At 36.8% G+C, this 27208-nt stretch overlaps 1 protein-coding gene across 1 annotated transcript in view; it reads left to right on the top strand.

Moving 5' to 3' along the window:
• LOC125240794 (cuticlin-1) overlaps positions 1–26475 on the top strand; it is an 86252-nt gene extending 59777 nt beyond the window's left edge. The window contains exons 4-12 of the mRNA XM_048148883.1: positions 6266–6413; positions 8555–8653; positions 13505–13681; positions 14397–14519; positions 22793–22901; positions 23467–23691; positions 24228–24435; positions 25161–25436; positions 26245–26475. Coding sequence (XP_048004840.1) covers positions 6266–6413; positions 8555–8653; positions 13505–13681; positions 14397–14519; positions 22793–22901; positions 23467–23691; positions 24228–24435; positions 25161–25436; positions 26245–26475 — 1596 coding nt within the window. The remainder of the gene's footprint in view (positions 1–6265; positions 6414–8554; positions 8654–13504; positions 13682–14396; positions 14520–22792; positions 22902–23466; positions 23692–24227; positions 24436–25160; positions 25437–26244) is intronic.
• Positions 26476–27208: the final 733 nt, after the last annotated feature.

Consider the following 27208-nt stretch of genomic DNA (forward strand, 5'->3'; position numbering starts at 1 on the left):
CAAGTTTTTTGGTTAAAATAGCGCCTACGTGCTCTTTGGTTCAAACAACAAGCTACTTGTCATTTGAATCGGCAATATATTTGAATCAACAAGTCGATTTTATAAAAACAACCTGACACATATTGTTTTAAACATACGTTTGGCTGATTCAAACGGATAAACCGCAACAAGTCGAACTTGTTAAATTCACAATGCAAATTTCTCTCAGTGTAGGTATATGTATTTTCGCTGACAGTGGTTCACTTGCCGACGTACTATCAGAACACATTTCATGTCATTTTACAATGGTTACAATCCAACACTGCCTTTCTAAAACCCTATTTGTATCTTTTATCACAATGCGCCTTATTTTAATATGCCGTTACGCCGTTAGGTTACTCGTATCTAATCCTGTGATTTCATATGTTGTATTGCGCTTGACCTCAACTTTGGCGATAACACTACCGCTACCGCGAGACTGTCACATCAGGTGCTGTAGTACGTACCCAGGCCCGTATACGAATGGCACAAACGCTCACGAAACGAAACGCTCGTAGATATCTATCTCTATAGCTCTTGCATATTGACGCGACAGAGCCAGACTACCTTTCGCGGCGTTTCGTTTTCGTTTCGCGTCGCAGAAATGCCATTTGGCTACAGCACCTAATCATTATCAATAATCATCAAAGACCTCACTAACGAATATAATGATTTCCTATTGTTTTATTTATGATATTGCCTGTTACAAACTGCTTTGCCGATCGTTATGACGATAGGGACTGATCATTATCTCTACTTTTGAATCAAATAAAGTTGTAACGAAGCGTCCCGTGGTTTTAGATTAAATAATTTTGTGAAGCTTGCCATATTTAATGTTTCTAAAAAGTTAACTATTACATATATCATCACTACTTTAAAAAAAACTTGTATCTTCGTCTGTCAATGAAAAGAAAATTGTAGTAAATATGTATGGAATGCATATAGACTTACTGCGTTTTAACTTTGAGGAGCAGCGTGAGATATACGAGATTTTTTCAAAGTTGTGACGATATGTAAAGTTTTTCGTAACGTAACATAAATATGTAGACCTCAAACGTGCCAAAACCACTGGAAAATTCAGGTGCCTTAGTGACATATTTACAAATATGTCATATTTTTTTTTAAATGAATAGTAGATATTGGATTCTATGAATTTTTCCCCTCACTAGCTCGGAAACACGTGTTTTGTCCTTTAATACCAGCGGGTAAAAGCGCATTTTATCCACTAGTGGGTAAAGTAATTTGACCTTGAATAAAGTCAAATTAACTGCTTTAAAATTGATAAAAGTTGGTGAATCTAGTAATAAAGATGATTTACCACCTGTGGAACTACTGGAAGCAGTGATAAACGAATTTTTTGCGTTGTAGGTTCCTCACTATAGTGAGGGGAAAAGTTTTGTGTTACACTCGGGTGCAAATGTATTTTACTTCTCGTGTGTTAAAAAACTCGCAAGTTCAGGATTCTATTCTCGAACCACTCGCTTCGCTCGTGGTTCAACTATAGACTCCTTTCACTTGCTCGTTTTTCAATTCCACACTCGGCGTTAAAATACAACTTTGCCCCCTTGTATAACAAATAACTATTTTATTGAATCAAGTGTGAGTACAGGACAACCAGCGGTGTTTGTAGCAAGTCATAATTTTTCCCATATCTACGAAAGAGCAACACTATTTGTTTATTTCTTAATTTGACATCATCACCATCCAGTGATATTTTATGCGTTATTGTACCGTGGTTAGTATCGTCTTAACCGTTGTGTTTCACAGCCTGAATTTGTACATTACGATACAAGTGCGTAAAAGAGGAATAATCAAAGAAGAATCCAAAGAAAGCACCTGTATCGTACGATGTTTTTCAGTATAGATGGCCCTCCAAAGTTTCTACCTGACAAGAAATTAACCCCTTCTCGCACTAATGCGTAAAAAATATCAACTGTACTGAAAAAATTCGAACATCCTTTTTCCGCACTTGTATCGTCATGTACTACTTATTATATTCGTAATATATGTACTTACTGCATAAAGTCAACAAAAACTTAGATGGAGCATATAAGTACCTAAGTAAAAGAAAGCAAATAATGAACATAACGCTAAAGAGACGAGCACGAATGGCGGTAACTACTAAGAATCTGCCTATACTGGATGTTTAAATCGAACTTTCTCCTCAAGTATGCTCCGGGAATCTGGACAGACTGCTTCACACAGGAAATAATAGGGATCCAACTCATGCAACAGCATACCTACTTAATAATGCTATGATTATATCCTTGGGCATAATAGATATAGAGCGTTTAGTTTTTAATTTAGAAGAAAGGGGACGGCTGCTCCACCATAAAAATCTTGTTTCCATTTTCCTCTCTTGATATTGCTGCTGTGGAAAATGATTGTTTATGTAACATAAAATAACGATTGTTTGAATATTGATTGTCAGATTTATCAAAATGCTCTTAACTCATTTTATAATATGTTTATAAGTAATTAGGAATTTAAAAAAAAAAACATGTTTTTATACCCGAACATTGTGGCGAAATGTTTTATATTAACATCTAGAGAGGGAAATCAGGACTATGTATGAATAGATTTTGTGCGAGCGCTCTACCTTCGTCAAGCTAAATATTGCATCTTGAATGCTTCACTTAGTGGATTAATGTCAATAAAAATCAACCGGTCGAAATATTTACCAGCACAACTTAACATTTTGTCAAATGCAATTTCATTGATACACAAATTATGGTTATAAATTATTGAATAATTGACTCTTTGGTAATTTCCACATATTAGTAAACATTAATTACAGGCAACGTGCAGGTGGGTGAATCAACTTTTTCTTGCTTTTTGCAAGAATTACCCTTACTTATTATTAGGTCTACTTTTGTGATTTTTAACCTTACCATCGTGAATAAATATCCTTATTTCACGTATACCAATTAGGGAAAAATTTAAAAACGATTCATTTTTAATTAAAACAATATGTGACCCAGTGGAAGAGACACTTTTTTCATACAAAAGTGAGGGACAGCTATGTCCACTGGGTCACTGCTCGAAACAAAGTTATAAAATAGGAAATCCTATAATTACATGTTGTATTGCGTAGCTACTTAGTATATTTGTCTTTAATATAATAAGTATACATTAATTAGACTAAATCCCAATTAAATTTTCTGACCACATGTAGTCGAAGTATGCGAAATTTTGCTGGCAAAGAAAAGTTGATTCACCCAGGTACATATGTAATTGTCTATTTCTTAAGGCGATTCTGAAATTATTTATCTTTAAATTCTAGTTTTTTAAACATAAACAAAATTATTAGAGATTGTATGTTGATGATATTATCGCAATCACTCTAGTTATATTAAATAATATTTATAAGTTATATTAACTGTAACAACTTCATTAAAATATCTATATAGGTCTAAAACCATTTGTCTTAAGTTTCATCTCACAAACCATCTATCTCAATTCCATTTTTTTTAATAATTGATTACCCAAATAAGAGACTCAGTGCTGTGCTCAAGTCGGTTGACCCAAATAAGCTTAAACGTTCAATAATATTTCACTGCCATACGAAATACTCTGATCCATACTCATAAGTGCTACCCGTGCCTTGTGATTAATGTTTTAAATGCCTACCTTAAAAGAAACACAGATATTTAAATACCTATCTACTTACATAGATAAGAGTTTCATTACCACATGGGTTGATTTTTTTGCACGCACTATAAATTATTTACGTACTAAGTTTTAATATTGTTAAAATCTTTCCATGATTTTTAATAAAACACCATTATATCAATTCCTGTAGATTTATAAATGACTAGCTATGCGCCCCAGCGCACAATTATACACAAACCTTCCTCATGAATCTCTCACTTATTCTATTGATTGGTGAAGACTGCCTGAAATTCCGTTTAGTAGTTATTGAGTTTATCATGAACATACAGACAGACGCCGCAAGCAACATTGTTATATAAATGTTGATAACTAATACGAATACCTCGCATACCTACTTAACCTAAGTGGCAAACCTGTTACGCAGTTTTTGGTGCATCCCTGTACAAAAATGCACGGTACACACACAGATACACACATACATCGCCACAAATTCCTCGTGGGAACTGTTCAAGCGACGTTCCAGGAACGTGCCTCGGCGCTTCGTCAAATCACTCGCAAAGATCAAACTTAAGCAGATGTAGATTCTGTGGAACGGATCGGAAATAGTGGATTCTTATACTTACTAATTGGTAGGTTAGAACTGCGTGTTTCTTGGAGTACAGCTGATAGATTATATGCTCTTATTATTTATTAGCCTAATAATATCAACGAGACAACTTTATACATGATTCTCTTTAGAGATTATTAAATACTTGAATTTAGACTTATAATTCTAGCAACATATTGTTTGAAGGTTTATGTAAATGCGCCATACGAATAAATAAATAATACTTAGTTAAAAAAGCCTAGCTTTTACATAGGTACCTACAATTGTTGGAACATCTATGCTTAATTATGTAACCCTGAGTAAAGAGACTTTACTTTGGATTTCAGTAATTTTATTTGTAGCCAAACAATGGATTGGAGATGATACGTTTTCTGTGAATGATAACTTGACAATATCTGCAAAAAACACCCTCGTAGCTTACCGGACTAGCTTGGGTACCTAATATAAATCTTAGTCTGTCCGTACCCTGTAGAGCAATTCGGACCGATTTCAATTTTATTTACGAGATTAGGGCCTCTTTTGACGGTACGAGAACTCGCATACGAGTTTTATTACATTGCGGTATTACAGGCTATGCTAAAATGTATATAATCTCAACAGCACGCAATGTAACTAAAATAGCATGCGAGTTTGCACGCCGTCTAAATCAGGCCTTAGAAATATTATAATCCTCGTGATGCTATTTAGTATTTTTTTAAATACTAATTCAAATAAGCTGACATCTTTAATGCCAACAATCGATATATTTGGTAGCACGTCTGCTTCTGTATTTAAATTATTCTTTGCCAAACAAAACCGCTCATCGTTTAACCAATCATCCAATTTTAATGAAAAAGGTTATTTCAGAAATTATGCGGTCCTTGTTTAGTTTACACTGTTCGGGAACCGGTTGTGTGCCGCGGGAAGTAACCGTGTAAAGTAAATTGCTATTTGTATGTGGCTAGTGCCTGTTAAACAAGCCAATAGATGAATAATTTAAGACGGAAGAGGACGACCGCAAACGTACTTCTTATTTTCAATCGTGGATATTGATATTATGGAAATATTTTGAGACAAATTTTGCTTATTTTAATCGTAGATGTGCCCCTATTTTTTTTGCTATTGTAATAATTTTGAGCGGTTAATGAATAGGTACTTATCTTACAATTTTTAAAATCTTCTAACTGTTATTGTTTTTATTACTGTGGTTGTTAATGCACAAAATGGAATAAGGACTAACTTTGTAATGCTAATCAATGGTTCCCTGACTTCCTTCATAATTTTGTAGTACAATCAGGCTCAAAATTGCAAGGCTAATAATGAATTAATTTATTCGCAGAATGTCCATGCAACTTTGCTGCTCCATGAGCATTTTCATGTAATTGCATTGCACTTTCTATAGGTACCAATTGAACGTCGCCGGCACCTTATTCATTGCGTATATAAAACTACGGCATTAAACGTGGATATCTTCCACAAATTAGATATCACAAGTAATAATTTCACATTTGTATCCTGCTTACTCTCGTCGTACAATTTTCATTTGAGGTTGCGTTTTCCAACAGGTTGTTAAAGTTGTCGTTTATGTATTCCTTTTAGTAAGGAAATTAACTTAAGCTCGATTTGCTGAGCCTATTTTAAATTTTACTTAATTGCATTATTTTGGAACAGTGTAGGCGTTATTAAAAGAAATCGGTAGTAACTCTTATATGGTAATGTTTTTTGTTAATACTTGACTCGTGTGAATGGAAAATTAGCGCAAATTAGCCTAAATGCAAACGTATTAAAATTACTATTTAAAAAAAAAACAATATATCTACTGTATTTAAAAAAAATGTATTATTTTGACAGCCTTTGTCTTATGATTATGACCATTTACAACTCCAAAAAGAGATATAATTATGTAGGTACATATTATACCCAATCTATTTAGGTGTGTTATTATGATATTACTTTTTGTTGTTTGTTGTCTGTGATTGAATTTCTTTAGTCTTCACTTGACATAATAATAACGTAGTAAGTATTAATGTGTTGTTTTGTTGTTGACAGACACGGGTACGGGCGGGCGAGCTATGGCCCGTCGACAGGCCAGACGGCATGCCAGTCATACAGTCGCTAGAAGTAATGTGCGGGAAGGATCATATGGATGTACACCTCACGTTCTCACATCCTTTTGAAGGAATCGTTTCGTCTAAAGGTGAGTTGAACTTAGGGTGTTGTCGTACTAGGATTCGTCGAAGTTCGCCTCGCTTTCAGTTCAGGTTCACTTGTAACGCCGTGTCTTGCGTGGGCGACGGTCGCGCGACCGTCGCCGTCGCGTCTCATACTTCCATATCGATAAGGTTTGATTTCGTATGCGTCGCATCGCCGTCGCGCGACCGTCGCCCACGCAAGCCACGGCGTAACTCGCTTAGTGTGTTAGCAGCGCTCCTACGAGTACCTACAATATTTGTAAGCAGTTGAAGGTAGCTAAAAACCAATTAGGTATATGTATAAATCCTCATAGACTTACATACATGCCTCCTACGCAACGAGGTAGTGACCCTACTTAGGATGCAAGAGGTCGTGGGTTCAAATCGTGGTATGGAAATTTATATCATAGCCAGCCCATCAAATCCAGAAAATATTGCCGGCTATAAAAAACATATGCTGCATATAAAGTCAAGGTATATAAATAAAAATATAAAAACGGACAAATTGCAAAAAATTGCATACAATGTATATTATGTACACATGACATGATATACCTGTGTAAAAAATAATTACCATAATCATCAAATTCATTGCTCCTGTAGACTACAGTCATATCAGTAGGCCTAGCACATGATGGCCGCGAGAGTATGTCGCCGCGAGATAGATCACACGTCTTCTTCTAACTGTATTAATGACACAAGGACGGGTAGTCTATCTCGCGGCGACATACTCTCGCGGCAATCTTGTGCTAACCCTGCAGTTTATTTTTAATTAAAGTTACCTATTCCCATTCTCTGCGCATCATATATAAGTTGCAGCACCTTTCAACTACACAGTAGTTAAGCATCACCATACCCCACCGTATGTAGACCGCCTCTAATTGTTATTTGTAATTGCCCAGTTTCACTTACAATTATGACGGATACATGCTGAATTATTAATACATGCCCCAGTTACAGGCTTTGGTGAACAAATGTGTCAGATACCGGGATATAGCCCTTGTAAATGTTACTTGAAAGCAGATTACACGCGCTTTGCTTAGAGTGAATGCTGAAATGTAGATTTACAGCTAATAATTATAGGTCCTCTCTTAATTATTTATACCGCAATAAGGGTAAGGTGTTTAAAATTCTCATACGCTTTTACCCGTGCTATATCGATCGTGTACGATAAAGTGCCAATTTTAGCGTGAATGACAGGATGTTTGTGTAATGGTATCTTTAAACCATTGTGAACAGGCTGGTGAGCAATAATGTTGAAGCAAAAATAAAATTTGATGAATGCCCTTCAAATTGTATTTCGTAGACTATTGTGTTACATCGGTAGCGTAGGTAATTGCATAGGTGTATAATTAAAGAAAGCCATCAATTGAAAGTGTCTTTAACTCTTTATGGCATATTACGGCACCATATCTTCTTCTATGATGTAAATTCTTGTCTGCCACACAGCAGCCGCCGACATTACTCCCGTGAAGCCACTTTGTCACGCGATTGCAAGGTCTGTCGAAATCGTAACCGCGGAGAAATGAAACATTCCCCTATAAATATTAATGAACGAAAGTATTTTATCGAAAACGTAAGAACGGGCCTTGAAATTTCTATTTGTATCACTGAATGGTAAAGCAAAACCGGTTAGATTAAAATATTTTAAAATATCTACGTAATCTGTAGGTGCTATACTGCCTATGGTATGTATGAATGTGTAAATAAGATGAAGACTTCTACTCTATGATTTATCAGATCATTATCACTTTTATCAGCATCTTAGTGTGATCGATATTGACACCTTTTAAGAAGTATGGATATAAATAGTTTGGATTTGTTTTTTTATTTATTTATGTATGTATGTACTTATATGTATGACTTTCCAATAGGATACATTACTCGTAATCACTTACCCTTTTTTAGGGTTTTTTGATAAATACTAACTACTTACCTACTATTGCCTCTAGTACCAGAGTAAGATATTTTTTACGTGCTGTCTTTCCTTACATTTTATTTTGATAAGCGTATTCGCTTGTAACTTTAGATATAAACGGCTATACGCGATCACAGGTGTGTAAGCTCACGCACATACCAAATACAACGCTGGTTCTAAGACTTCTAAGTGCTTTAGCAGTGACATTAATCCTATATTTTCCAACAGGTCAGCACGGTGATCCTCGCTGTGTGTACGTGCCGCCATCTACAGGACAAACATACTTCTCTTTTAGAATCGCATACGCTAAGTGCGGAACAAAACCAGGTAAGTCCATTCAGTCCATAATTAGTGAATGTGTGAACTGCTGTGAAATTTCCGGGAAAATTGCTCAATGGGCGAAATTCCTGTAGAATTTCCCTTACTTTTTTCCGGGAACGGCAAATCACGATCCATAATCCATGAATACTCTATAATCGAGGTTCGTAAGTAAGTAGTACTTGCTGCCTGAGGATTCGGACCCGAGATAAAAAAAAATCAAGCCAAAATTGTTTTGGTTATTTTTGTTACGTGTTGGAACATTTTGTTGCAACAAGAATGTTAATGTTGTGTATACGTGTACTTGACACAAATATTTCGGTAAAAATGACAGAATTTTACAACTGCACCGTTATTATGATGTTTATAAACATGTCCGTTAACACTTTGCTCGTAATTTTCACAGATTTATTGCGGCTTTTCATTATTTTTTTTATTTAATAATTCAATTAGCTAGCTGTTAAACGATGTCTTAACGAGTAGAAAATTCTACCATACAGGTAACTCTTAATGTTCCTCCTAACGATTGTATGTTTGGAATTTAAAAGTAGTTAATGATAAAAAATGATTATGACGAGTTTTATACTCAGTAAAATAATTAACAGGTAATTTTAGGACCCATTTACAGTGCGAGACTCGCATGCGAGTTTCAATACATAGCATGCACAAACGCTCACCATATCTCTTTTGTAGCTATCGAAACGCCGCAGAAAGGTAGTCTGGCTCTGTCGCGCCAATACGAAAGAGCGATAGAGATGTTATCGTGAATATCGTGAGCGTTTCGTGAGCGTTTGTGCATTTGGCTACGCACACGGCCGCAATGTAACTAAAATGAAAAATCACACGCCGTGTAATAGATTAGATTAGATTAGATTAGATTTCTTTATTTCATGATAAAAATTACACTATAAATTTGTTACATGCCAAAGTTATGTTTATCTTCTCATCATGATCGTCGAAAATTACATTATAAATTGAAAATAATAAAATGAATATTTTCTCCCAATAAGGATCGTCATTTACAAATAGAAATACACAAAACACAATAAAATTAAGAAATGAAATAAAATCCGAAGTCAGTGTAATCAAATGCATGCTATCACAAATTCAATTCCATGTACTCATTTACAGACCCTTACTTAATAAATTTTATGATAAAACGTCAATTAAGTATAGGCTTTATGAAATTGTTTTATAACTTACCATATAATTGAAATTTTTATGAATGCTCATAGACATAAAAAAAAACATTTCTGCAGGATACGGCACCCTCCGATAAAATGTCCCCAAACATAGATGTTGTACGAGAACTAGTGGTCCCGCACGCTACCCCGCTCGGAATGGTCGGTTTTTTCATTCGTGCGCCGATGTGGAAAGTGGACACTGTCAACATAGATACAGAACAGTTATAATGGCATCCCAGCGTACTGTCGATGTCGTCGTGCCTTATAATTTTTAACTAATGTAACATTGGAACTGGAAGTAAATTCTTCTTTGTCCATAGATTGCATTTGTAAAAAAATCTAAATAAGGTCAGTGTCGGGAAGACCGTCTACCCAGAAAGACCGTCTACTGAATCTAACTTTTGTATTTATATATCTATCACTTCTTACACCTCCGAAGTTATACCAGTTTTTCATCCTTAATTCATTGGTCTTCAATAGATATCCCTAGGACGAATACTAGTTAACAAAAAACTTGATTCGTGTTTCGAACTCGACCATCGAGTTCAACAAAATTACGCAAAAAATTAAAATAAAATAGAAGCAGTTGGAATATTTGTGCATTATGTATGCAACGTGTTAATTTAATAATCGTTCTTCCTGTCTAGTACAATTAATGCTCTTAATACGCGTTCAATTTATTGTTTTATGTCCTGAAATATGTAACTTCGAAATTGTGCGTAGTCGGAAAGACCGGCATATAAGAGTAAGGCACCTTTTTTAGGCTTTATGTGAAATAAGTCGAGTTTAAACGGGTGTAGGTAGCAGGTAGGTTAGTTTTAAATATAAGTTTCGGCTTTGCTTTTGTCTGGACCTGAAAAAAGAAGGTTATCAACCTCATTTACGGGACATTTGACGGTCTTGCCTTATAAATAGAAAAATGCTGATATGTTGAAAATATCAACGTTATTTGTTTTAATATCTATCACATTACTCCCTGTTATTACAGAATATAACAATGAACATGATTTTGATACTTATTTTCATATGAAATTACGCGACAACGAGCACTAGACGGTCTTTCCGTTCTCAGCGCGTGGGGACGGTCAACCGGCCGAGCCTTAAAAAAAGTGATTTTTATCACATAAGTTTACTTTAATTCACCAAAGTATTATAAAAGCTTTGTAGAATATAAAATTTGCTAGCCCATAGGACCATGCGGATCACTCCAGACTAATTAATAGTCTAGTTTTATCCACTCAAACTTTATTTCAAATAAAGTATGCCGGTCTTGGCCGCACTGACCTTAAAACGAAAATATTTAAGGCTGTACGTTGTCCCAGGCTGTAAAGGCTCATTAGATTCTAAAAAAAATCTTTGTAAAATAATCCAACTGGCACATAGTTTTATTTGCGTGATACGTGATGTTATAACTGTCCCAACATACTCTACTCGTAAGCGTTGGCTGGGCTGGAGCCTTCTATTGTATAATGGGCTATCCCGTACAAACTTCTCTAAAGACTAAGAGTCACCTATAACCAAGGATTATTTATATAGGATTTACAATCTTCATACTAAGAATCGTACCTCCATTTTTTAGCGCCACCTATTAAATACTATCATAACTACATTGACAATGTGCAATGCTCACAAATTTTTTTTTTCAAAATGAGTATTGACATGATATCATGATATTAAAATAAAGAAATATGTCATTTGTTCTTACAAAAAATAAAAACACGCAAAAATATTTGAGGAAAATATGATTTTGGCCACTTCCAGACTGCGAAACACCGCCATCTAGTTTTAAGCCCATACATTTCAGGGGTAGGTACGTACGGTACGCTGTATGGGCTTTGTCAGTCCGTATTATATCGTTATTGCTGTAACTTTTTCACACAAACCAAGTAGATTAACTAAACAAGTTTTACTTTTAAAACTGAATTTATCCGGCTTTCACTATTTTAAATACTTAAGTACATACCTCCTCATCGCACTTGTATACTGCTATTAATTTTCTGAAATATAAGAGCTGGATGTAAAGTTCGGTTATATATAAATAGTTACGATTAACGTATACGTTTACCTATATGTATGTATTCTAAGACGAAGAATCGCCTCAGGTCCAACGCGAATACGTCTTTCAGTCGTTTCGCGGGTAATTTATGTGACAAATGAATAGAAATAGCAACCAGCAAAGCGGCGGTTTCTGAGGACCGTTTCCGTCCATAGAGCTACGCTATGCGGTTGTTGCGGCAAATTTTAAGTGTTTGTGCTTTTGCACATTCAGGATGTTTTCGTTATTAAAATCAAAGGGACATATTTCTGTTTTAACACATTTTTTGCCAGTTTAAGCATAATATATAGGTAAACATAGCATAACTATTTATAATCATTTACATAATATGTTACAATTTAAATAGACCTAAAGCTTATATACATATTTATATTCACGGATGTTCTCACATATCCAACACAACTTCGCAATTGGCGACATGTTTCGAGTCATATAGAGACGATAAGAGATTGAAAATTATGTAAAAGCAGTTTACAGGAAGTACTTTTAATAAAATGATTTCCATCTTGCAACTCAGAATTAGAATTCTATTTTACAAGTAGAATCCTTCACATCTCCCAGGATTCAACTACGCCTACGCCGTAATATACCTATATACCTTTATTTCTGTGAATTCGGTGTTTCTCTGTAGCACTTAGATCAACCATAATCATAAAACTACTTTCCATGAATATAATTTGATCCGCTTTATTTCTTAGATCTTTATTCTAAAGACAATCGCTGCAGGGTTGAGAAAAGGTAGATAGTTACCTAACCTACTTACCAATATTTTGAGGCATTAACCACACTAACAATTTGCTTACATATGAATCACCTATTCAAAAACGCAGTGTAAAAGAAATACTCCAATGATAAAATGATTGATAATTATGAATGAAGCTTAAATGCATATCCGCTGAATGAACTTCTTGGTAACTGCGGTAATTCGTAACAATTTCGCAATAAATCGCCGCAGGCCAAGTTTTACGGCATGTCGGTCTCATTTCAACAAAGTAAGAGAGTTTTTCTCGTTCCGATTCCTAGTTGTGTCCACTATGGCTACTGCAGAGTATAACGGACGACGCATGCGTCCCGCTCCTTCTGCGAATGTTGTGCGCGCATTGTTTCTCAGAATCGCTACCCACCGGGCCACATAGCGAGCACGTAAGGACCATTCTCCTTTGATACGATGCCGTTCCTCAAAGCAATACTTGTTCTGCGCACTAGCGTATTTCCTTCCATTCGCGTCAAACTATTTGCGACTTTAAGAGCAAACCAGCAAACGAGCAATCCGATAAAGAAAACTCGATTTTAAAGCTTATAAAATAAAGACTAAACGTATAAGTTCGATTGAAGTCGGTGGATTAGTATCCTAATAGCCGATGGTTCTGAAAGGGAGTTGAGCTGGGATTTTCAAAGCTCAGTTTCGCTTGCGCGTTGCGATCAAGAGGCCACTGGTTCGATCCGCGTTCTTCGGGCGACTTCAACTTTTTGCGCGAGTTTATCCGCATGTAGCCCTTGCAGTCGGGCTTTAAAAATTAAATATTTTGATTTATAAATTGTGTCACTACGACTTTATTTCTTACTTCCGGGTATTTTTCACATAGCTAAATGATTGATTTCTAAAATATTATATTTCAGATCTCCACGGCCAGTTCTACGAGAACACAGTAGTAGTGCAATACGACAAGGATCTCCTGGAGGTGTGGGACGAAGCCAAAAGGTTACGTTGCGAGTGGTTCAACGACTACGAGAAGACCGCCTCCAAACCGCCCATGGTCATCGCCGATTTGGATGTTGTGCAGCTTGACTTTAGAGGTAACTTTACTTTTACAGGATGTCACCTATCTGTCTTTCAAATCTCCATACCTATTCTAGCGCTTGCTTTTGTGGTTTAGGATCATGATTTTGGTAAGAATTGTATAATAATTGAAGCAGAATAGAAATCTAGACATTTGATTGCAATTAAGGTTTGTTTGCATTATTCACAAATTCTATTGATGATGACACGAATGTTTTTATTGAACTTTTAACTAGATTTCAACTCTGGCAACCTTATTTACTGACAGGCACACAGTACTTTGTGCAGGATCTAGTGTACAATCAAGTTCATATGTGTACATTTCTTCATTCTTCAAATCTTCACCTAAACTCGTTGCAATAATGTGGCACCATAGGGTAGTCTATAGTGTTTAAGTTTGACAAAGCCTGTTGCGGATTACTTCATTTGTATGTATGTAATAGGTGACAAAGCCTGTAGCCTGTAGCTGATTTGTTTTATGTCCACTTGACGAAGCCTGCGCTGCTGATCACGAACTATTTTTGTTGGTATGGTTTTTGGGTTTGGTTATGACTTTGACTTTTTTTTAATTGTATTTTTTTAACCCTGAATAAATGATTTAAATGTGTGTGGGGATAAGGTGAACAAATGTACACATATTTATGAACTCGACTGTACTCAAATTCTGCTGAACAAGGTTATTGATGTGGACATTTTTTTGTCACTGGCTTGAATTACTTACAATAATTGCAGGAGACAACGTGGATTGCTGGATGGAGATCCAAGCCGGAAAAGGCCCGTGGGCACCGCCGGTCTCCGGCATCGTACCTCTGGGGTCCACGCTGACGCTTGTGGTCGCCATCAACGACTACCGAGGTAAATCTTTTGGATATATTTAAAAATATGTTTAAAGTACGGCTGGTTTTAATGTTACGCGGACCGACCGCGTGGAGCGATCCGCACCGGACTATTGCGTGTAACGTACCGTTTATCGCATAAAACAACCGCGCGCTTATTATAAATAAAGTTCAGGGAGCGTTTTAGAGTGGTACGGGTGGACAAATTTAGTCTCGTGGATCGATCCGCGTTACATTAAACCAGCCTAAAAGTAAAGTCTCCGACATCGTGCCTCTGGGGTCTACTTTGACCCTTGTAGTCGTCATTAACGACTACTGAAGTTAATCTTATAGCTGCTATCAACGTGTTGTTAAAACATGTTGATAGTAAAAGTTTAGTCTCCGGCATTGTGCCTCTTTGGTCCACTCTGACGCTCGCGGTCGATATCAACAACTACAGATGTAATTATTTTGGCAACTTTTAAAACATGTTGATAAGCCATGCAAGTTCCCGGCATCGTGCCTCAGACACTGTAACCAGCAAATGACGAGTATCGAGGCAAATCTTTTTGTATTTATGGTGCGTTTTAAGATAGTAAAACTACTTACACTACATGTTCTATCAAGTTTAGTTCTATAGCAACACAGTCTAATTAACCTACTTAGCAGTTCTTTTTCTATTATAAATATGTAACTACATATTTGTTTTAGTTTTCGTAAAAATAACTAAAAATGTAGTAGTTATGGAAAATAGTCCTATAACAACTATTCATTATTACTTAATTGTTGAATTCATAATTGAGGAGTGTCTTTTCAAAAGGACTTATTTCTATAAGACAACAGAGGTTATTTTTATCTATATCTTGCTAGAGAAATAAACTTTGTTGACTTATAGAAATAAGTCCTTTTGAAAAGACACTCCTCAATTATAACATCCCAAAGGTCATGCGAAAATGTTCAATCAATCAATAATCAATTAACAATGGCTACATTGATTGAGAGTAATTTACATAGAGCCTTTATTTCTCAATCAACTTGGTTCCGCTGTTCTTACAATTATATTTTTCAATTCTTGTCGATTTACAATACATTTTTCTAAACCGGATTCCACTATAAAACGTTCGTTTAGCTTTATAACCCATTCATAAACGAAGCCTTTCAAAAAAATATTGTTCCGTTCGATTGGTGTCTGTCATTATGTGAATTGACGACCGGTCTGGCGCAGTCGGTAGTGACCCTGCCTGCTACGCCGCGGTCCCGGGTTCGAATCCCGGTAAGGGCATTTATTTGTGTGATGAGCACAGATATTTGTTCCTGAGTCATGGATGTTTTCTATGTATATAAGTATTTATATATTATATATATCGTTGTCTGAGTACCTGCAACACAAGCCTTCTTGAGCTTACCGTGGGACTCAGTCAATCTGTGTAAGAATGTCCTATAATATTTATTTATTTATTTATTTATTTATTTAATTATAATGTATTGTTGAAAGACCCGTTAGGTGGCAATAAACAAAATATAAAATTCTATCAGGAAAATAGCAGTTATCGTTATTGCGTTATTTCTATTATCACTTTATTGTAATTATTGTCCTCGAAATTTTACTTTAAATTGCACGAAGAATTTAGTTTACCTAGTAGTGTCCGCGCAAATCCATAACTTACCTATTTTACCTAATCGACTTTCTTACTTACTTATTGCCCGAGTTGTACGTGCAATTTTTTGTTCAATAGTATGTAAAAGTCTTCCTCATATACGTATATGTATGTAGGTAGACTTAACGTTGTATCAGTTTTGTCCTAATAAAGGAACAGTGGGCCGCCTTCGCAACTCATCTCTTCTTAGAATTGGCACAGGCAGGTATTTGTTTTACTTACTGAGAAGTGATTGGTAAATTTAATATCTAATAATATTTCATATTTCCTTAAATGTCGTTATTCTACCAAAACTTAGTAAAACAACTGTCTTTTGAATTACCTAACCATTAACAGTTAAAATGTCCGACAAATATGTATGTAAATACAGACTAAATTGACCGTTTCGCCTTTGCAGGATACGGCATACCTTGTCGGTTCGTAATCTAAATGGTCCAAAATTAACACAGCGGTATCTTAAAAGCCCCAAGGGCCAATTCTTCACCAATGTTAACGATTTAAAAATGTTTCTTACCTTGTAAAATGCGCTACGGGCCGCCAAAAAGAAAATAATCGTTAATCAGGTCCGTTTACTGCAATGATGAATCACCAGGCACGGCGGCAGATCGAGCCGTTTGATACTCGGTCGAATCTTGCCGATTGAAAAGCACGACCTAATGCTTATTGTCAGTTGTTTACTCTTTTACGTACAGTCAGCATATAAATTGGCTGTTCATACTACGAGGCAAATGTAACAGACGTGTCTCTTTATCTGTATTTACCTACTTCTGAAACAAAAATCGAGGTTGGTATCTGGATTTTGAAAAAGTGTTTCAGGTGCTCATAGCGTGTTGTTATTTGCCACTGTTTGATGCTGACTGTACCAACTGTACTTACATCGATGCTCTCTGAAATTATAGTTGAACTATAAAATATGCCACTTGATAACTATCAAACAGTAAAGTGTGTTATTTTATGACTAGATACACATCAGATAGTGCTGGTGTAATCGCTTCGTGTCTTAAAAGTGTCCATTAGGTATATGGTGGCCGCGTTAAAAGTGTTAAAACTGACAATTATGATACGCCTTGGACACTATAGAAGAACATGTGAAAGTAATTAGAAAATTCAGACTTGAATCGTTTTATTTCTACGTTATTTTAAATTGAAATCATAAATAAGAATGTTTTTAAATGCTGATTTTTGGTATCTATCTACTAGCAAACCCAATGATTTATTTCACAGTCTATGTAAACAAGTAAATCGAATTGATATTTTTAATGTGCGCAAGAAATGGCTATTAACGCCTACGCGTGTCAGTGACATATCCATTGACATGAGGGTCTGACAACCGAGGTGTGATGTCAACTCAAGATATGAGCAAACAGTTATGAATGTAATGTTGTTTGATGTCCGGCGTTGATGGTGCAGTGAACACTCATTATAGCGAGTTCGAAATAATTATACTTATAGCTTACAAGTGGCACTTTGCCTTGTCATTATTGTATTGGCACAGACATTTTTCGGATAAATACTTAATCGATAAATATCAGCAGCAAATTAGGTGGTTTAATTAGATAAATCATTAAAAAAAAACAAGCTTGAAGAAAGACTCCTTGGGAATGTTTGAACCCCAACATATCAATGAGTTTCACAGTTTCCAGTTAAGCGTGGAAACCGGAATATTCCCAATAAGGCCTAGGCAGCCTTCGGGTTGGAAGGTCAGATGGTAAATACTCGATTGTATAAAATAACGTAAACTATCAAGCCAATAAAATGATAGCGATCAAAATAACTATCAGTACTGTTTTCCATTTATTTGTACCCTACAGCACACATACTTATAGCAGGCTTCGATGTAGCAAGTCTTAAAGGTTACGAGTCCGAATCTCGCTATCGGCGGTAGATAGTCACTGTTATCTTTTTAAAATAATTATTTTGTGGTAATTTCAAGTGCCATGTTTAGAGTTCCGTACTCAAAACGGGACCCTATGACTAAGAATCCGCTATACGGCCGTCCGTCCGTCATCAGGCTACAGCCTTCTGATGAATCGTCATAGTTAGGCATTTTAATACTAAAAGCAGAATAAAATAATTATTAAAGTGGGGCACACATACACCATGACATTATTTTTTTTCCCTTTTTATAGACATTGGTACGAAACCCTTCGTGCGCGAGTCCAACTCGCACTTTAAAGTTTATTTTTTATTTTTATTAAGTTTTACCTACGGAAGCTATTTCAACTCATATTAACCTATGAATAGCAAGCAAAAGGAGCTCGAAGACAGCTCGTAATCACATAAGGCGAGTCTAACAGGGCAATAATGACGAGCAAATATCGCCGTTAACGGTATAGTATAGTAAAAAGTAAACTAGACAAATACGCTCGAATACGTTTGTTTAACGGCATGCTGGTCTCGTTACCGGTGGGTTATGGTTATGGTAATGGGCTTAGTCATAAACTAATAAAAAAGATTAGGAAATAAGTATGTGTCGTTAATTAATTATATCACCTAAACTTTGTACGAGTACTAATTAAGAAAAAAAGAATAGTTAGTTGCACATTTACTCACTGTACATATTAACCGATGATCCTTAAAAAAGAACAAAAACAAATTTTATTAAAATCATAATATAGGTACCTAAGCGAAGCGTCTCCTATTTAGATGCAGCTAAATAGCTTGTGCAATCGGTTTTCACGAAGTTTTGTGAGTAGGTACGAGTAAATACCTACGATCAAAAATGAGCAAATTAGGTACCGCGACCAACAAAAACTATATAAAGTAAGTTACTTATTTAAGTACATTAAACTAAAAACGTAAAAACGCAGTTCTTCAAAAAAATAAACAATCACGTACGTTATTCAAGTAAAACAAGAAAATATCGGTGTGAGAACATTCGCATCTGATATAAAGATGTGAACACGATGTTTGATAAAGAAGATTATTATCTTAATTAAGATAAATTATGGTTTGATTTAATTGATGGCAAGTACGATGTTCAATCGTGCGTCCACCGCCTCATTATATTCATGCCCTCTGATTGTTAATCTGATGTTTTTTATTGCAAAGCTGTGCAGATTAAAACTTTAACACTTTGTATTAAAAGTGTGTAGCAAATAGAATATAAAATGAGAATCGTTTGGTGTTGCGGTCGATCAAAAAAATTGTTGGATCATGTTAAATTGTTTAGGTACTTACCTACTGTACATTTATTTTGTACTGTACAGTATATTTTTTTGTATAGGTAGCATAGTAGGTATATATTTAAAAGTGAACTGAACATTTTTATATCACACGAGATATGACAAGTCACTAACGTCCATATTATGCTCTTATACGTATTTGCTTAGTTTTTTATTTGGACCATAGTTCAAAGTTCTGTTATAACATTTAGAAGTGTCACGCTGACGACGTATTAGTTAGTGACCTTTTTATATGACCTCACATTCTTTTTAACAATAAAATTGTACTATAAGGCACCACCCCCGTGTTTTATGTATTTATTTTTAATCAGATACTTATGTTATGAGTCGTAGGTAGGTACCTAATGTAAATACTCGTACCTATATCTATGATAAAACGTGCGGTGTCTTTGGAAATAAGAAATTACTGGTCGTATTGCGTAATTTTGCAATAGTCTTTCTTCAGTTCTTTGAACAGATACTTATATTTTTTCATAACTCCTTTTAAGAAAGAATATTTGCATAAGTAATTTAGCCGTTTTTTACATGTAAACACGATTTTATTCATTAATACTTACGAGTTGATACATTTTGGCCAAATAATACACATAGGTAGTGATGAGCAGTGGTGTAGATCAATAATTAAATTATTGTGCCACTCCCTAAATAGTTACTTATATCAAAGAAATATGTAACTCCGTATAGACGGATAAAGTCTAAGAAAAAAACGTACCTCAAAGCCATAGAGAAAAAGGTACGGTGGCCTAGATAGCGTTACACCTTTGGGGAACGCTCGGATAGATGGCACTAATATTAATATTTGATATTTTAATACATATGAAGCTAAGAATATGGGCCAAATTGTCAAAACTGAGGTTCAAAAGTTCTAAGCTTGTGTCGAGAGATGGCAGTCTATGCACTGTGCACATTACACATTTTACTTTGACAGTAACTCTCTATAATACTCGATCCGGCTTATTTATGTATTACCTTGAGGGGCATGAAACATGGTTTAAGGGTGATAATTTGATAAACGTAAAATATATAAAAATACTGCAAAATGGATTGAAAATAAATTAATTATTATTTGCCAAAAAAAATAGGTACAGATCCAGAATAACACGAAAAAAAAGGATTCTAAAAACACTAAAAATACTGGTGTGTGTATGTACAATAATCGTTTTAGCGGCTCACACGTACGACTCAGGTAGTTCGTCTAGACTTAATGTACATAACGTTCAAAACGGCATGAATTTTGAAGTCTTGACCGTACTACATATATATATACGCCATCTCATCAGTCACCGCCGTCGTGTCAACTTTGTATTGCGACAGCTTTCTTCGTGTTTACTTTGTTTAATGGTATATTTGTTTACGTGTTTCCGCCTGTGAATGTTTGGCCATACTTTAGCCTTTTGTGGTTTCGGTAAACAGTTTAATCACTTTTCACTTAACTCGGATGAATGGGTTAGTTAAGAAGCACTCTTGTTGAAACCGCTAAGTGTGAATGGTGTAGCTAGTTTTAGAAGTAGGTATTAAGATAACAATGTACCTACTCGATCCTATTGGTAACGTGAGCAGAGGAGTGGCGTTGATTGTCACAAATAGGACGTAATCATGGACACTGTCAGTCTGCCAAATATTCATGCTAGCGGCGGCCGTACGAACTAGACAGACAATTTAGCATAGATTCAATTCTTAGCATACAAGTCGAGGGCAGCATTTCGTGCACGTAGCGAATAGGCACCAAACTTTTGTAAGTTACTAAACGATAAAGCAAAAGTCGCGGGTCAAACAACGCTTCAATCGTAACTACTTACCATTTTGTAACCGTTAAACAAAAGATGTGTGTCTATACATGGATATAATAATTTGACTTTGACATTTTTGACCGCGAGCTGTATAAATATTTAGAAAAGTTATACATATAGGATGTCAGATACTTTTGGTATTTCATCCGCTACTTTTGAATACATAGATATAATAATTTGACTTTGACATTTTTGACCGCGAGCTGTATTCATATTTCTAAATATTTAGAAAAGTTATATAGGATGTCAGATACTTTTGGTACGTTATTTCATCCGCTACTTTTGATGCGGACTGTACCTATGTACCTACAATTTTACGACTATATTGTCTGTAAACGATTCAAAACTAATTGACCATAAAAGATCTCGATAAACTTCACTATTAAATAAGGAGATTAATAACACCTTCACAGTAATTATAAAGTCATAGAATACATCAAGTTGTTGCTGAAGTTGAAGGTTTCAGCCGATTATTATGCAGAATTACATTTTAACATTCATTTTAACTTGAATGATGATATTTTTCGTCCATTGATGATGAAGATGATGACTCATAGAAAAAGTATTGTATACAATAGTGATATAATTAAGCTTTTTTTTTTTTAGTTTATTCAAGGTTTACCAACAATTATTTACACCAATGCTTTACATAAACTCACATGCGCAATATTCTAGAAAAGTGTAATAATCACTTACAGGCAAACTCCACATGCAAATACCTCATGTAATTTTGAAAGTAATAACGAGGGTAGGTTTACATAATACTGCTGAAAGTCATATAGAACATACTTCAACTTTAGGGCAAAATCTTAAATATACAGGAGAAGAAAAAATAGAATAAAATGTTATATCTAGAGTGCATTGCTAACAACTGTAGTTACTTGAAAACGGTCAGTTTTTTAATTGACCTGCGTAATTTACTAGGTGGGTCAGAGTGTATATCAAAAACATCACTGAGTTCATTGGCAATTTGACAAAATCTGCTCATTGGCGAATTCCTACCCAGCACAGAACTCCTGGCTGGTGGGCACAGTGGTGTTATAGGATTGCGTGGGATTCTAGATGGGGCTCGAAATCGAAGGAGACCTAATAACTGAGGGCAATCTATCTTGTGTTGTAGAATTTTATATAGAAATAATGCGTCTAGAATTCGTCTACGAGTCTGAAGAGAATCCATTCCAAAATACCGCAATTTCCGTATGTACGATGTTCTTCTGCTGGCAACTCCCGCGACGCGCTCATGGAATGCCAAATGTCGAACAAAGCGTTTTTGCACTCGTTCTAGTCTCAGAGAGTGAGATGCATAGTGAGGTCGCCAGACAACACTGCAATATTCCAATATACTCCGCACCAGGCTGTTATATAACAAAAGTTTAGTTTTACTACACTTAAAAGGTTTACAAGTTCTTAAAATAAAACCTAACATTTTTGATGCTCTTTTAACGGTATTCTCTAGATGCGGTAGAAAAGTAATTTTTTTGTCGAACAATACTTCTAATGGTACATTTAATTTGTAGGTACGTAAAGAGAAGAAGTAATGTATCTACGTAATGTTGGTACTAACTGGTTTCCTTATTGTTTGACTCTGCTTTTAGATTTTAAAAAAGTATTTCATGTTTTTTTCTCTTTTAATAGTAGGCACCTATAAAAAAAATTAAAAAACATAACTATTATTTTCAGGTGAATTTGATATGCGAGTGAAGTCATGTGCGGCGTCTGATGGTTCCGGGCACATTATACAGCTTTCAGATGAATACGGCTGCGTTCTGCGTCCGAAGATGATATCCAGGTAGGTACCTATTTACAGTGCTTGGTACACCAATCAATTGTTGCCTATTGATGAACCCAGTCATGGTCTGAGGGCTTAATGTGGTAAAAGATTACAAATTACGAGAATCTCTCTTTGTCACTCTCACTTTCCCTGTCATAATAGGTATGTACCTACTCGTAAGTGTCCGCATTTTGCTAGTGTTGATATTCGCGAGAAGGACCTCTGATTTTATTGGTGATAGCCGATAGTGATTTTCGTGTCTCAACGAGTGCTATAGCGCGACTCACGTACAAATGTACAGCTGATTACAAGTTTACAAGTGTGTCGATTAACTTCAAACTTAGGTAAATCCATTCTGCTATAAGTTTGATTATCTTTCAGATTATATTACATTTTTTATACATTCAACCTTAAAGCAGAATGGATTTACCCATTTGAAGTTAAGCGTCACACGTATGAAATCATATAGGTTTTAAGTCCTTTTAGGGTCGGTACACGTTACTACGCTGCTCGATAGACCCTAATTACTACTATATGACCGTTTACCCCGTATAATCTAATTCACATTTTATTATAATTTCAGATTTTTAAAAGCAAAAGCAGCAGATGAGCGAGCGACGGTGATCACATACGCCTTCTTCCACGCCTTCAAGTTCCCAGACGCCCTGAGCGTGCATATTCGGTGCAAAGTGGAGATCTGCAGGCACGGTTGCTTGGACCATTGTCAGCTCGCCGGCGTGGCTCCGCAGAGACACGGGGCTTTGGACAGAAAGGATGATCGGACTCATCGAGACCACAATGAAATCAAGTAAGTTGACTAACTTTTTCTAAAACACACGTGGAACTGATTTGGCAGTAAAGTAAGGGTCTATTTATTCTATTCAACACTGGGTCAAAAAAAACATTATTAATTTATTTTTGACAGAAACTATTTGATATAACTACTAACTTAAAATATTACTTCGTTATCGCGGCGATCCCCAAATTCCCAAAATAAGCCTAGGTCTCCAATGACAGAGCATGCCACTTAGTAGCTTGATCCATGTGGTTATCACGACAGCTTCACGATGAGTTTTAAACTTAAAAGGAGGATTCGGCCCCTACGCATGTCTACTTTGCTGAAAAATAAATAATTTTGAATTTTGAATTTTGATTTTTTTTTTGATGATGCCTTAACTCTACTCGTCCAACGATATTTAGGATGACCCTTAGGAAGGGGTCCAGTTAGTCGACCCATGTAAGCCATCTTGAAAATAGTGGGATTGTTTTGCAGTATCCGAATTGAAAGTAGGTATCTCTGATGAAAGAAAGTAAAAATCTAATAAAAAAAAACACTTTTTTCAGCGATTCATCAGCCGAAGAAGTAGCAGAATCCAGCATCATCGAAGAAACCCGTCTACCACTGGAGGAAGCGTTCGGTGACGAGGTGTCAGGCGACGCGGTGCCAGCGCCCGCGCCGCTGCCGCAGCGCGCACCCGCGCCTGTAGTCGAGGAGTCGGACCACATGTCGGCTGTTGAAGAGCTGGTGGAGGCTCTGGCTAGACCATTCACTGTAAGTAACAGGATAGAAGAAACCCTTCTACCAGTGGAGGAAGAGTTCGGTGATGAAGTCTCAGGCGATGCGGTACCAGCACCGGCGCCGCTGCCTCAGCGCGCGCCCGCGCCTGTCGTCGAGGAGTCGCTGTTGAGGAGCTGGTGGAAGTTCTGGCTAGACCATTAACTGTCAGTAACAGGATAGAAAACCTGTCACGTGGTGCCAGCGACGGCGCCGCTGCCTCAGCGCGCGCCCGAGCCTGTCGTTGAGGAGTTGGACCACAGGACGGCTGTTGAAGAGCTGGTGGAGGCTCTGGCTAGACCATTCACTGTGAGTAGCTGTAACAACCCCGGACTGAGATCATGTGTACTACGTCCAGACCCAAGCATGTCCTTAAACTACGTCCATAATAGAGGTATGGGAATATTGAATGTCTTTTCCAGATTTCAAGGAAAATCTGGAGTGTTAGGGTCGGTAATGCGCATGTTGAGTTGAGAGCAAGTCCATAGCCTACATAGACTAGTTACTATCAGGCGGGCCGTATGTTTTTTTGTCACTGACTTAGAAAAAAAGCAGTGGACGGTCGGTAAAATTCTGAATCTCACTTGAACTCGAAATTGACAGTCCACCTTCCGGGTCAAGATCCTTTTGTCGGTGTAATATTGAACGACGCTCTTATTTCACTTACCTACATGTGTTTTTATGTATAACTGTTGCTAAAACCCACATCCCTCACATTCCAGGACCGTCCCAGCGACCTCGACGAGCGCGAGCGTTTCCCGCACGGCCCGCGTACCTTCGGGTCCGACAAGCCGGTCTCGGACGCCGTGGTCCCGGCCAAGCCGCCCGGGCCCGCCGTGGCCGGCCCGCGCTCTCTCCGCAAGCGGAGAACAGTTCGAGAGGGAAGGTCGGCAGATGTTGGCGTTTCGGGCATCTATGAGGTCGTCTCGGAGGCGGATTTGGCGTTTGGTCCGACGAGAGAACCGGTCACCGTGTTTAGCGGCAGGATTAGAGAAGAAGTAAGTAGTGTCATGATTCACATTTGCGACGTCATTTAAAAGACGTCTGTGAAATAAGGGATTGTTTGTTTTATGCAGTGACAGCTTTAAATGCTTTTAGCCGTTTAAAAATCAATTTTACCATCGTATAAATATGGTTCAAAAGTGGTTCAAAATCAGAAAACTACATGTTCGGAAATTACACATCCTTCTCTAAAAAATCATGCCTAATCGTTCTTACATTTAAATTTGAATTTGAATAGTGTCACGGTAGCTTTTTATCGACAAAGTAGCTGTGGAACGTATTACACTCTAAAAAAAATTTGGTTGCTCCTATCAATATTTTGATAGTCATAGTCAAGCATCTTGATTCCATACGAGCCTGATAAGATCTTAGACAAATCGAATAAGGTAATTTTGATTGCTCTTACTTTTGCAACGTAACTGAATCGATTAAGATCTTGTTCAATAATTCCATGAAAAATAATTATGTTAACTAAATTACCTTAGTAAGTTCAACTAAGGATTGAATCAACCTATGTTACATAGTTATGCCTAACAAGTTCATAATTGATTCAAGGTGTACAATGGTTAGGAATAACAAAACACCTAAGTTATTAGTTCAATCATACATTCCCTTGTTGTTTTTATTAATCAGCTTTATTTGAATTATATAAGATCGTAATTGTAGTAATTAACTTAACGTCAACTAAGAGAAAACTGCTCTTTGTTGGTCTTCATTTTTAGAGTGTACAGAAAACTTAACATACTTAAGAGAAACACAATACGGTTACAATTACGGTTATTTTATAGAGCACATTTTGTTCAGGTGGTGTACGGCGTCTGCATGGGCGCAGTGAGCTTCGGCGCGCTGTTCGCGTCGGCGGCGGGCGCGGCGGCGGGCGCGGCGCTGGCGGCGGCCGTGCTGCTGCAGCGCCTGCGCGCGCGCACCGCCGCCGCCCCGCCGCCGCACCCCGCGCCCGCTTCCCACTCCCTCGCCGCCTGGATGGCGCTGCGGCTGCTCGGGGAACAACACCCGCATCGCTCGCGTGACGGCTGATCGTGGTCGACTACCCTATTTTATATTCTGTGACCTTTGATGCCGGACGATGAATTTGATAGACGTGCCCGATCGACGAGAGTCGGCGCGCCGAATCGTCCGACACGGTGTCACAAACTACATAGTGATCGGAGTTGCGAGGTCTACATGGCTGATTAATGCTCAGTCCGATAATGTTGTTGCGCAGTTGGCGAATGTTAAAGTTTGCATAGATGGCGCCATCGTAGCTTGTTCAAGTTTTGTTCTATGATCAAAAATTACGGAAAAAGACATTTCTAGAGATAAGTCGAGTTCTGATGGTCATCTATTATAAATACTTCGACCGGCCAGCCCTATTCTAATCGGTGCTACTCGAAGTTTAAACCTTCCGAAGGCGATGTATATCGATTCGATTAGCCAAACGACGACTATTACTACTGTCGATTCGGTGCCAAATGGTGATGTTATTATTCCACCACGACCCTTGGTTGACGCGGCACGTCTATAAGTTGTATCGAAATGGAGTCGTCCAAAGCAAAATGCGAAACTATAAAATCGCCAGTGGTATTATTTTAATAATGCATTTTATAAAGTACATTTTGGGTTCCTTTAAAAGATTGTTTCACCTGTGCTGAGTAATCCTACCCCAGGAAAAACAGTACAAAACAGTAATACTTAAGTCATTTATTTATGTTCTTAACTAATATAGTCAATAATACTTACAAAGTTTACTTAATTCCTAATCGTCTTACCT

Source organism: Leguminivora glycinivorella, chromosome 2 (assembly GCF_023078275.1).
Source record: "Leguminivora glycinivorella isolate SPB_JAAS2020 chromosome 2, LegGlyc_1.1, whole genome shotgun sequence".
Lineage (NCBI taxonomy): Eukaryota > Metazoa > Arthropoda > Insecta > Lepidoptera > Tortricidae > Leguminivora > Leguminivora glycinivorella.